Source organism: Enoplosus armatus, chromosome 11 (genome assembly GCF_043641665.1).
Source record: "Enoplosus armatus isolate fEnoArm2 chromosome 11, fEnoArm2.hap1, whole genome shotgun sequence".
Lineage (NCBI taxonomy): Eukaryota > Metazoa > Chordata > Actinopteri > Centrarchiformes > Enoplosidae > Enoplosus > Enoplosus armatus.
The window spans coordinates 13,443,393-13,456,752 of NC_092190.1; the positions used below are offsets into that span (position 1 = coordinate 13,443,393).

General features: G+C 42.0%; 1 protein-coding gene across 1 annotated transcript; it reads left to right on the top strand.

Moving 5' to 3' along the window:
* Window positions 1-6,488: 6,488 nt before the first annotated feature.
* On the top strand, window positions 6,489-10,682 carry csrnp3 (cysteine-serine-rich nuclear protein 3). The gene is made up of 4 exons (XM_070915144.1): window positions 6,489-6,651; window positions 8,677-8,936; window positions 9,044-9,340; window positions 9,525-10,682. Exons 1-4 carry the CDS (start codon window positions 6,489-6,491, stop codon window positions 10,680-10,682), a joined length of 1,878 nt encoding a protein of 625 aa, XP_070771245.1.
* Window positions 10,683-13,360: the final 2,678 nt, after the last annotated feature.

The window sequence follows — 13,360 nt, forward strand, 5'->3', positions numbered from 1 at the left end:
GGATATAGCTATCGCAGGACAGTATTGGATGAGGAAGGTCATGTGAGTGCAGACAAAAGGCAAGCGCTCTTAAATGATTCTTCTCCCCCTTCCACTTTGTTCGTGCACAGAAAACAAACAACGAATGAACCTTTGCATTTTTTTCAAACAAATGTATACAGCATTTGCCGTGAGAAATTACAAGCACTCCTCTGTTTGCTCATTTGTTTTAAATAATAGGACTCGGAGATGTCATTAAAAACACATTCTAAGATGTAGGCTACCTTTCATCTGTTACAGTGGGAGTTGGGCAAGTCTTTTGCATATGACCTCAATTACAGTATGGGTACACATGTGATTAATTCTAAACATTTCCTTTGTTTATTTTCGCCTGCTGTCTTCGATTTTCCTTCATTGAAATAAAAAAAGCCTCTTGAAAGTCAGAGCAAATATAGGTCACCATCACTGCTGCAAATGGTGTAACAAATGCTATCTCTCCAGTTTAAGTTTTGCATTTTGTATGTAATATAGCAGCATATACAGTGTGTGCGATGCTCATGGGTGAATCATTAAAGGAATGCAGATGAGGTCATCTAATAACACATTTCATCAAAAGCTCTGCAAGAAGTGATCAGAAGAAAAAACAGGTTGGAAAAAATGGATGAATATATTGTATATGCATTATCATAATACACTCTACTTACACTCAAAATCATTTAAATGAAAAACATTTGAAGAGAAAAGAGCAGTGCAGAGTAACAGCTGAACAAGATACATATGCACACAATATGTTTTATTCACTCTGGTTGTTTTTTCTGATAAGCAGAAGACCCTTGTAATGGAAATATTCTATGATTCTTGTAAAGCTTATATTTAACAGCCTATTCATGGGTTAATATTGTTTTGTCACAATTATTAAACCTGCTGGGCTGGAAGTAAAAACCCTAAAGAAAACCTGGATGCGTTACAATAGATGTTTCATTGATTTAAATAAATTTAAGTATGAAAATGATAGCAAACAGTTTAAAAGACAGAAACCCAGGCATGGGTTTATGCCTATCCATTTCCATTATACAAATTTGAATACAGAAGTTATTCAAGTTAAGATAGAGATAGTAGCTTTGCTTTACAGCCTTACCAGACAGCCGAGAACTAGACCCCACAGATCCAGCAGGCACAAATCACTGTAACTCATGTTCCCACCTATCAGTATGACTAAGTCATTGGCATTCATTTTGATTGCAGGGTCTTTCAGTGGAGAGAGAGACACATATCCATCCACACACACACACACACACACACACACACACACACACACACACACACACACACACACACACAGGGCTGCTGCAGTTGTTATGCTTGCTTGTTCTTTGGTCCTTCTGATTCAGCCATAATAGCAGAGTGCTGAGCAGAGGCTGTCAGAGTACAGTCAGTACACTTCCACTGGCATCCTGTGTGCAAACCGCATATTTAAAATGAGCCATTCCAATGGCTAAAGTCCCTCTTAGAAGGGGTATAAATCCTTAAATAATATACTATTCCCACTACTACTGCTGCTACTATTAAATGTATGAATGTAGCATGTTCTGTAGAAATGCAGCTTGCTTGACAGTTAGTGTAACATCACAACAACTTGATGAAATAATTACATGGACAAAAAGAAAGAACATTTGCTTATTAAATACTGCACAGTACAGGGTAATGTCACACTGATGTTTGCTTTAAAAAAGCTGTGATTCAGATCTACGATATGATCTTCGACAAAATGAGCTTATTGCTGTTACCTAATGTGTCTTAGACTTTGGCTGGATGACGTTATATAGTATACAAGAGAGAAAGAGAGAGACAGAGAGAGTGCAGTGTTAGGAAGAGACCACAGGGATGGAGTTGGTGCTGTCGAGGCGAGGTTTAGTGAGGACACTGACATTACAGGGTCGAATGACAATCGTTGCATCAAAGAAAAAACACAAATCCTTTCACATAAGATTGTCAATATTTGTTGACTTTAAAAGACAAACTGACCCACAATGGATTTAAATCATGCCCTCTTAAGAGCCATGAAAAATGCAAATGTGAGGTTATGAGTGAATGCTTAGTAGAGCTGCCTCTAACTGTACTATTCTTGCCAACTGCATTGTGTTTGTGCTCAGAAACGGTCATTTGCTTGTACAGACGGTAATGCTGCGCTGGCTGTAAAAAAGCCTCTAGGCTTAAAGCTATCCTGTACGAGGAAGTGCAGGACCTTCTGTTGACATAAGGTCCAATTGAGTGCAAGAATGATATAATGGCTCTCTGACTGCACAAGCTGAGGCCCCACTAACTCTCCTACAGAACTTCCTGGCATATAGGAAGTGCTGTGGTCACATTCACTACAGCGCTGGCAAATCTTATTATTTTGTGGATGAGGCAGTACATGTTAGTATATGGTCAGATTTCTTATGCAAAGCTACTTTTCAGCTGGATGATGTTGCCAGTTTTGGCAACACTTATATATGTTTTTTTTATTTATCTAAATAATAATGTAATGTTTCATTCAATTTGATTTATCCTGGTCTGTTTAAGTCTTTTAAGCTTTTATTTTGTAGTTTTATGCTCTCTTTATGGTCCTATTATGTTGTTCTTGGCATCAGATGTTTCCCTTTTTCCTTTTCTTTGCCCCTTTCCACCTCCCTTCTCTCTCTCAGTCCACCTCTTCCTCATTCTCCCCCTCCCCTTTACTATTCCCCTCTGAATTCCCTCCTCTCTGCATATCTGCTATACCCCACCCCCCCACCCCCCTGTCGGCTCTTCTCCCACTGCCCTGCATCTCCCATATGCCCCCCCCCTCATTATCCATTTCTCCAACATTCTGTCTTTCTCCCTCTTTCTGAACCCCCCCCCCAACCATACCTCTGCCTCCTCCTCCCCCCTACTCGCCCCCGCTCCCCTTCTCCAGCTCATGTTGGTAAAAATATCTGCAGACAGCAGGAGCAGAGGCACGCCTGACTCTCTCTCTCTCTCTCTCTCTCTCTCTCTCTCTCTCTCTCTCTCTCAGACATCCCACCCATGTGATCTCACAGGCTGCCTCTGCTCTGCTCCACTCTGCTCCAGTCAGGCTCCTGCTTTTCAGCCGGCTGCAGCTAATGAGCCTTTGTGTGGCCAAAGAGAGAGAGAGTAAGAGAGAGAAACAGAAAGAGAGAGAGGAACACAGTGACAGACAGGGACTTAAAGTGAGAAAGACTGTCGTCTTGCAACAATAAAGCATACGGTACAGACAGTGCAGTCAGAGCTGGAAAATTACAAGTCTCTCTCACACTCTTGCACCCTTTTTTCTCATGCGCGTGGAGCGCAGGGGTCGCAAGTCAGTGGACTGAAGCAAAATGGGAACCTCTTCATTCATCATGTTTCACCTTTTTTGAATAGCCACATTTATGATTGTGCGGCTGTGCTGCTGTGAGAAGAGGTGAAAGGAGTCACAGGCTGCCAGTGGATACAGGTCAGTTGTTCCTGTGAGGGCCAGCACACACAGAGAAGTGTAATCTGGTCATTTTAGGACTGATGTGTCATGACTTGCTCCAGATGCCATAGGCTTGTTGGCATCACTTGGCATGAGTGTTTTGAGCCTTGTGCTGTCACATCGGTTTATTGTGATTGTGGGAATCTTGTGAATGACGAGGGGGGAAAAGAATTACATTCAGAATGAAAGTGTGCTACAGTGCTGCAAGCGCTGTTGATTAAGGACAAGAGTTGGTTTCCACAGTTGATGTGTGTGCACAGAGAGGCAAACACAGGGAGGGGCTTTCCAAGCTGGCTTTTGCTGCATTATTTTCTCTGGGATTTTCTCCCTTGTACCATAGTGTGTGCTGCCCAGCCATGATTAGTGGTAAGGCAACAGTGAAGACAAAGAAAGAGCTGTTGGAGAGGAGCAACAATCTCTTTATTTAGCTGTGATGAAAGAGGTTCACCCTAGATTACCCACAGCTCTGTGGTTTATGATGTCATGCCCGTCCAGTCTCAAGATTTTAACTTTTCATGCTGTCGTAACAGAATGCAAATGAACTAATTATGCATTCATCTGAGAGAGGAACTGTGATAAGTGTGTAAACATAATTTGCTTAGATATGAACTTAATTTGCTCTAACATTGGTGCTTTAGTATGAAGAACCCATATACTGTACACAGTATGTAACGCTGGCTCATATGGGAAAGCACAACTTGTGAGAGTACATTAGAATCTCCATGGAAACCACTTTTGGTATCAAAGGCTAGTGCAGCATCAGCTGAGAGCTAAGCATACGAATAGGTTTCCAACAATGGTATCTAATTAGGACCCTCGCTAGGAAATGGACTAAAATTGCACAGGTCATTTCTGGTGGAAATTTCCACTCCTGTCTGCCAACAAATGAAGTACATTGTGAAATGAATTCGTCTCTTTGCTGTTTTGATGTGAGATCAACATTTTCCACCTCACAAGACTAATTTAATATATTTCAGGATTTATTCATTACTTAGTGTCATTATGTTTGTGTCATAATCACTCAGAAGAGAAAGGAGATTGATGGTTTCTTGTCAGCCAGCTCAGTTGTTGGCTTTACAGAATCTAAAAGATGGTAAACTCTCGCTCAGGATACAGCCCCTTATGGATTTCGCTTCCAAATTAATATCAATTCATCTTTTCAGTGAGGTTACCCTGACAAACACCTCTCTCCTCCACTCTCTCCCAGATGGAGGATGCCTCACATTCCTCAGTTGTAGGTAGAGTTGTTGACTCTGGAGGTTCTCCAAATGCTGGCGGTGCCATGTCACTGCACTGAACAAGCACAGCCTCCTGGGAACAATGACCCTCTTGCTGGCAACGCTAGTCCTCTCCGGGTTGCACCTCTTTTCTCTCAGGCAGCATGTCTCTCAGGCAGCATTTGCATCTGTAATGACTCGATAGCAGAGCCTAGATGAAACACTGTGGCTGTCTGTGAATGGAACTCCCCCACAAGCTGCTCTGGCAGATAGACAGAGTGGGACTGGGTGAAGATGCATGCTATCTTTACTGATTCCAGTTTCCAGGAGAGAAAGCAGTGAGGGGGAAAAGATGCCCATCATAGCAATTCTTGCTGTGCTACAGCAGCTCTGTTGTGTTATTGGGTTTATTTTAAAAATGTGACATGACGTTCCAGCGGCTCTACAGCTAAATACATTAAAGGACTACATTTTCAACAATGTCTGATGTCATGAATAGTGAGATTAGATAAGTCCTGCAATATAACAATCCATGACAGAAGAATGGTGGTAGGATATTATTCAAAGGGAAAAAGCTGTAATCAAAATAATGTATCGTTTGATAGTTACAATGCAGGAGTTATTAGAGACGGTTCCAGTGTAATGGTGATTAGTTTTAGTGTAGTTGACTGATGAGCTTGTTCTTGTTTATTTGTCTAATTGCATCATCAGTCAGAGGGAGTTAATGGCCCCTCTCAATTGACATTGAAGTGGTCTGTAACTCCTCTGTTACAATAGCCTCTGCATGAAGTGCTGTAACCACAAAACATTTAGCTGCACCTACACAGCCATACAAAGATAGTTCCTGGATTATTACAGAAACTGTGCACTACAATGATTTAACTGGAGAGCTGCTGTTATACCCATCTGTTATCATGGCACTATATAAAGGTAGTTATCAATGAAAGGTCTGTTAGTAGTCCATTTCTGCTATTATATTTACACTGCTTTATGATACATGATTATAGACTGGCTTTGTAGTAGATTATAAGGCAATAGTCTGTCACAGTATCTTTTTTGTCTCTGCTCTGCGGTGACTGTGGCTGCATTCACCTGAGGCCTTTCCTTTTTTTTCTAGAGGAAGCATCTGACCTAACAGATGCTCATTAAAGACGTACCGGATGTCAGTCATTATATACATAAATGCACATGTTTCCACATCCCACCAATACTACTTATGTATGTCTGAATGTGTTGCATTGTTTTTTTAGAAAAGGCTACAGATTGTACTTCCTATAAAATGCAGTTTAATACATTTTAAGCCAGTGGATATTTGTATTATTTTGATATGCTTTCTAGGTGTAGCAGCAATAAAATGCAATCACATAATATTGTACATAATGCATATATATATTATAGATAATTTCATCCTGACTGGCAGCTGTGCAAGAGAAGTTGGCCCGGTCTCTTTTTACTCCAGCCTCTCAATCAAAGGCAGTGGAATGAACTTCCTGTAAGGCAGACGTAGTATGTAATTAGCAGCTTTCTCCTTCCATCTCAACTCCTTTGTGCCAAGGTGATCAATCGCCCAGGGAATGCCTGGGAGCTGGGATAGCGGCAGGAGAGATTGTGTGTGTGTGTGTGTGTGTGTGTGTGTGTGTGTGTGTGTGTGTGTGTGTGTGTGTGTGTGTGTGTGAAGGGAGGAGGGGGGTCTGGGTCTCATTGCTAATTGAGTGTATTGAGGATTATGAAGGCCCTAAACTGGATATTAAATAATGTGTGGCCCCTCTGCTGTCTTTTGGTTTCAGGTGCAGATGCGGCGGGCCATGAGTGGAATACTGAAGAGGAAATTTGAGGAGGTGGAAGCCTCCTCCTCCCCGTGCTCTTCCTTGCGGGAGTCTGATGATGAGGTCTCCTGCAGTGAGAGTGGGGACAGCAGTGACAGTGTCAACCCCTCTGCCTCAGGCCCTTTCACCCGTGAGTGCCTGTGCCTTTTAAATTCATGCATTGTGCTCAGTGTTGCTAACGTGTGCTATTGACAGTAAGATTAATGTCATCATTTCATCTCGAGGAAAACAAAGCTAAAGCACTGAAAGGGATTTTTAATCAGGACGGGAATAACACTCAGAGAGACAGCCTGATTTTGTAGCTCACAATCAATGCAGGATGCAGGTCAAAGAAAACAAATCTGCATGTCTGTTGATAAGGGAGCATAATATGAATGTACAGTTGTAGCTGTGCAGAGGAGAGGAGAGGAAAGGAGCCTGAGTGATGCTAAGAGTCTAGTGCTGTAATAAAGGGGAAGGATGCACAGACAGCCATACTCATTAGGAACAGCATCAGTGTACAGGCCCAGCCAGATAAATGAGCTGATGCAGTCTCAAGCTGTGTGTGTGCAACACAGTACATGTAAAGGTACCACTCTCTCAGTACATAAAATTATTGTCTTATTTATTTGCTTATATAAATAATATACAAACACTTCAAAAGAGGTCTGCTACTGAGAGATTCCACATTCATTCCTGGCTTGAACTGGCTTCGTATTAAATAATGCAGTCTTAATGGAAGATAAACCAACCACAAAAGACATGTCCCCTCTGCAGGTTCAAAAGGACACTGAAGTCATCTCTAATAAGTAACGCAGTGCACATGTGACTCTTAATATCTAAGAGATGAGACAGAATGTGAGTGAACTAGATAATACAGGTGTAGTATATTAATCCTTTTGGGGGATTTTTCAAAGCATCCAGATACTCGGTGCCAAAAAATCCTAAAGAACAAAAGAAAGGAGTCACGTTTTGACAGCATGTGTGTGTATGAGCACAATTTGGCTACTTTCGTTTTAGTTAAAATCAAAGTCAACACTACATTTGTGTTTTGATGATGCACTATTTTTGTTATCTATGTGAATGATGTGCAGATGGGTGACAGGGCCCCCGTCCCTGTAGTGAGACACAAGTAGGGTGCTACGTCCCTAAAGGCTGAGCTTGGCCTCTGTGTCAGCTGCAGCTGCTGGTAGCTAACAGCAACAAGGGAGCTGTGCACCATGAAGACTTCACTCCTGTGAAGTGACATGTGCAGGTACAGTGATTGACTGTCTTGGCAGAGAGATGGAACAATTAAGTCCTAGGTGGTTTTACATCCCATGCTGTTGTGTCGGGGAGAGGAGGAAACACATCTGTAATGTGTTTTTAGGGTTTAGAAACAGTCAGGTCTGAATCTGTCTTTAAATGGTAAAGGAACACTTAATGATTATAGCTTGCAAAACTGTGAAAAATATGTGTGAGATGTTTTTTTCTCATAGGCTTTAACATAGACATTCTTAAAGAAAAGCAGATTACAAAGACATTAACATCTGTTAACTGTTTTGACACCAAGCTGATAGCTGTTTGCATTTCTTTTGGTAGATAATGAAGCTCAGCTTTGCTTTGTACCCTGACAGCTCTACATCTGTAATGAAATGCATTGTCCCTCTTGCGTGGGGTGGAGAGCTGTTGTAACCAGATGGTTTCTATTTGTCCTGTCCTGTCTGATATTGGGGTGAACGCTGGGAACACTGCTTCTGTGAACCAGCACTCTTCATCTCTGGGCCAGGCAGGGGATTATTTATGCTCCACCGTTGCCCTCCTCTCTGCCCCTCCCTCTCGTAGAGCTCTCCTTAAAAAGACACACACTGAGGACTCACATGCCAAGCGGAAGCACAGAGATGTGATGAAATCCTTCCCTGCAAAGCTGTGCTAAGATATGTAGAGGATCGCTGTAGACCTGGCAAGACAGAATTTTGCCATAAAAACGTCACTTATCTTAACAGGCTTTACATGGCTATAAAACTGTTCTACTCCAACATGGAAGAACGTATGTGATGCAGTGATTTATAATGTGGAGCTTTAATTCTTTCCACATTGGATTAATGAATTATCGAAAACAGTTTACAAGCAAGATGACAATTATATGCACCACCAAATGTACCACCTTTTTAAGCTTTCCCATTTTCCTTTACAGCTGACTCAATACTGAAAAGAGAGAAGCGCCTGCGGACGCGGAGGGTGCATTTTGAGAATGTGACAGTGTACTACTTCAGCCGGCGGCAGGGCTTCACCAGCGTGCCCAGCCAGGGAGGCAGCACGCTGGGCATGTCCAACAGACACAGCTGGATCAGGCAGTACTCCCTGGGTGAGTTTGCCCTGGAGCAGGAGAGGATCCACAGAGACATGCTCAGAGATCACCTGAAGGAGGAGAAACTCAACTCAATCAAACTTAAGGTAAAGGCAGTATCAGTAGGCGTTATGATATCAGTATCAAGTATGTGAAGAAATTGGCCACTTTGTCATTGGACTTAGTCTTGGATGTGTCTCCTCTTTGTTTTCAGCTGACTAAGAATGGCACAGTGGAGTCTGAAGAGGCCAACACGCTCACGGCAGAGGACATCTCTGACGATGACATCGATCTGGATAACACAGAGGTAGACGAGTACTTCTTCCTGCAGCCTCTTACCACTAAAAAGCGCCGGGCACTGCTGCGCTCCTCCGGGGTAAAGAAGATTGACGTGGAAGAGAAACACGAACTGCGAGCTATCCGGATGTCCAGAGAGGACTGCGGCTGTGACTGCCGAGTCTTCTGTGACCCAGAGACCTGTGCCTGCAGCATCGCAGGGATCAAGTGCCAGGTAAAGCCCATGACGCGCACATCCTCAGTTTTGTAAACAGAAAAACATACTGTACATTCAAAGAGAAGGTGCAGGGATCAATGACTGATACAGTATGTTAAAGAAAGCATTTTCATTTTTGGTTCAGTCATGTCATCTGTTTAAAACAAAATGAATAGCACAGTAAATGTCATGTTTTCCTCAGGTGGACCGTATGTCATTTCCATGTGGCTGCACAAAAGAGGGCTGCAGCAATTCAACTGGGAGAGTGGAGTTTAATCCCATCCGTGTTCGGACCCATTTCTTGCACACCATAATGAAGCTCGAACTGGAGAAGAGTCGCGAGCAGCAGCAGGCGTCCGCCAATGGTTTCCGTGGTGATACTAACGACCTGGGAAGCGCAAACCCTCTCGTTCAGTCGCAGCACAGGTTGGAGTACTCTCTGTCTGACACCGTTCCACAGACGGCCAGCATGCACCTGCAGGCTGCCGATGACATGGAGGAGCCGCTGGATGACGAAGACGAGGAAGAAGATGAAGAAGACGAGGAGGAGGAGGAGGAGGAGGAAGAGGAAAACGAAGACGACGACGACGAGGATGAGGAGGATAGTAGCAGTGTTTGCAGCGGACTGTCTGACTCCAGCACCCAGAGCTTAGCTAACAGCGACTCTGAGGATGAGGAGGACGACGATGAGGAGGAAGAGAAGTCTGAGAACTTCCAGGACGACATGACAACCCTGTCAGTGTCTCATACCGAGGTGGTCCCCTTGTCCTCTGTGCTGTGTTACAGTGATGGCTCGGTGGCACATGATAACCACATGAACGGAAACACTTATTTAATGAACTCTTCTTCAGCTGAGTACTATCAGCTGGGGAGCTCCAGCGCCGTCTCTAATGGCCAAACCAGCCAACCCAGTAAACCCTACGGGGAAGCCTTAGCATTCCAGGATCCAGTCAGCACGACCAACGGCAGCGTGACCGAAGGACCATTCAACGTGTCTGCTGAACAGTACACAAACTACTCCAATCAGGCTGAGGAACAATACCCGGCTAATCACCCTTTCTCTCTGACCAACGGCGCTGCTGCTGCCGCCCCCTCGACCTGCTACACGCCGGATCAGGAGAAGAAGGCGCTGTCCAAAGCAGCGTTTGTGGAGCAGCCTGACAACCAGAGCCAGACACAATTTCAAAACTTCCTGAACAATAATGCCCAGGGCTCCTACAGCAGCCACAGCTCATGTACGACAGATGAACAGCCACAGCAAGAGCCCAGTGTTAATGGACACTCTGACCTGACCTCACTAGCAAACAATACTAAGAACCTCCCTTTACCAGACCATTGCCCCGAGGTCACAGCCATTTAGTGGGCCTCACCTTTTGAAGTGTTCTTTCATTATTATGTCTTTACTTGAGCCTGACCAAGTGGTATTTTAAGGGAGAGTAATCATGGCCTTTTTGCATTATCTGACCTTAAATGTCAAAGCAATGTACAGCACCGTCGTACATTCTCATCTGTAACTATAAAGCCATAGGTTTATGATGGAAATGTTATTTGAGGAGTCATTTGCTCCTGAAGGTTTCTCCACTACAATGTGCGCTTAACTGCAAGATGGAACAGATCAAAAACATTTTAAAACATCAGTTATGTCATGCTGTGCAATGTATCTTGTAATTTCAGATGTAAAGTTCTAGTTTTAAGCAGATATTGTACTGTAGATGGAACTTTTCTATGTCTACTGTATGTGTCAAATGTGCAAAAAATGTTTATTGTCAGTTTATTTATTGTTTCTGAATTATGTGTATACTTATATACTGTAAATGTTTTGATAACAATACGCATGCTGTTTTGGGAATCTCAGTGACATTTAGGGGGAAAATATTGCCATTGTTTTATATAAAAATGTGTTGTATACATAATGTACATTTCTCTTCTTCTTTTTGTCGCTATTATATGCTTTTCTATGGTTTTGAAAAGCATGAAAAAGCCTGGATTCTTATTTGTATGTTTGGAATACAATATCAGTAGCATAAACTGTCAGAAATCAATTCACAGCCTTATGCACATGTGTGTGGGGGTCCAGTGGCATGCAGTTAACTGATAAATACTTGAACGGTGGAAAAAACATGGCCCCTCACTTGTTTTTTTTTTCTCTCCACTGTTCACTCTCAGAATATCCCGTGATTTGCAGGTGTCACTACAAATGAAGATACAGGGATATTAATAAATTAGCACTTTGTCATATCTCCAAAAGAATGAGGAGCTCTATGTTTCATCATAGACAGCAGAACTCTATCTTTATCATTGAATTAGCATAAGAGGCTTCATCTGAAAAGCATCAGTAACCAGTCTCCATCGAAGTATTGACCCAAAATAATGTGTCACTATTTCGTAAAGGATCTGGTTATTGGATTTCTGCTTTTGAACGCTGTAAAAGCCACATTCCACTGTCTAATAACTAAGATGTTTATTTATGTGGATCCAATAATGATGTTGATTTGTTCTGCTGAAGTGTTAAGTGCAATAGTTTTGACGGTTTTTAAAAGGCACTCTCTTTTAGAGGAAATTCTTGGAAAGTGGACTGAGATTACTTTTAATTGACTGTCAGGGTACTTAATATTGTACTTAAAGCACCATTAGTTTAATGAAAAATATGCCACAGGTTCAATAATTGTATATGGAGGAAACAAATGTTCAAGGTTGACAATCAAAGCTTATTATCAAATATGATTCATATCAGTAATAGCTACACATTATGACTCCTGTGTCCCATGAGCCATTGAAAATGACTTAACAGCCAGATATTCAAAAAATGTTTACCAAAAATCTGTAAATAACCTTTTAACACCTTTATAAAATCACTGACAAAAGGGAAATTGGAGTGACCACTCAACAATTGGGGGACTGCAACAATTTAGTGAATAGTACTACTGTAATACCTTGCTGAAGTTCTTTACCTTGAGCTGTTTGCTCCTGCATGAATACAGATATTTGTCCCTCTTCCAAGCTTGCAAATATCTGCCCATATTGTATAATCACTAGTATCAGTTGTGATGGCTCTGTGTGGTTGTCGAGTAGCTGGGACCTCTGATGCTACCTCGGTGGCACAAAGGAAGCGTACAGACTGCTGTCAGGCAATCAGTGGCATCAACATGGCCTATAGTACAGATTAATTGTGCCAAAGCATACAGTGTGAGAAGGCTAGATACAATGACACTGCATCCAGTTAAGAATCCTGTGTTGGATTTTATTTTCCAGTATTTATTATGAATGATATATTGAAATGTGTATTTATTGTGTTTTACTAAAAGTCTGTATTGAGTAAATTGATTCACTATCTTAAAGTTGTCTTTTGTTTCATGCTGATTGTGAGTTGTAAAGCTTCATGTGCCTGATTTGATTAATTCTTTTTCTTATTCTGTGAAATGCATATGTTTTGCACAAAATGGTACAATTTTGCTTTTTTTTCCCCATGTGTTTGGTTTTCCAACTGTAGATAGAGCCAACTTCATTTTCAGTTGTTTCATTTTTCACATGGTTTTGAAATAAATTTAATTAAAATTGCTAAAATTGTTAGTCAACATTGTTCAGTTGTTCAGCGTAATTTCTTGGTGCAAAGCGCCCTCTGCAGATCACAGGGAGCAATGAGACAAAGTGGCTCGCAGTACTACCCAACTGAATTTATTGACCTAAACATACCAAGACAGTCTGACAACAACATAAACAGTTTCCATTCCACAGGCAAACTCACACATTTGATCTGTTCCTCACCCAGTCTCAAACTTAAAGTCATTTATAATATTCCACAGCCATCCTCACACTAGTGCCTGCACCAGAAATTCATTAGTGGACCCCTGTTTAGATGAGGAGGGGGAGTTTCAGGCATTTGATCAACAAATAGGAGTTCCTTCTGTGCATTCATTTATGTTAAAAGCTCCCTTTTGATAAGCACCAAAGCATTACATTTGAAATTAAACAGGTAAACACTGGCGCAAATAAAAAGAAGAAAATGATTCATCTTAGAAATCAATAATGAAGTCTGAC

What these genes read in the sequence shown, in the direction of transcription:
- csrnp3 (XM_070915144.1), top strand. Translation starts at nt 6,489, where the DNA reads ATGCGGCGGGCCATGAGTGGAATACTGAAGAGGAAATTTGAGGAGGTG. An exon ending in TGCCTCAGGCCCTTTCACCC is followed by an intron (nt 6,652 to 8,676) that starts GTGAGTGCCTGT and finishes TTTCCTTTACAG; the next exon opens with CTGACTCAATACTGAAAAGA. An exon ending in TCAACTCAATCAAACTTAAG is followed by an intron (nt 8,937 to 9,043) that starts GTAAAGGCAGTA and finishes CTTTGTTTTCAG; the next exon opens with CTGACTAAGAATGGCACAGT.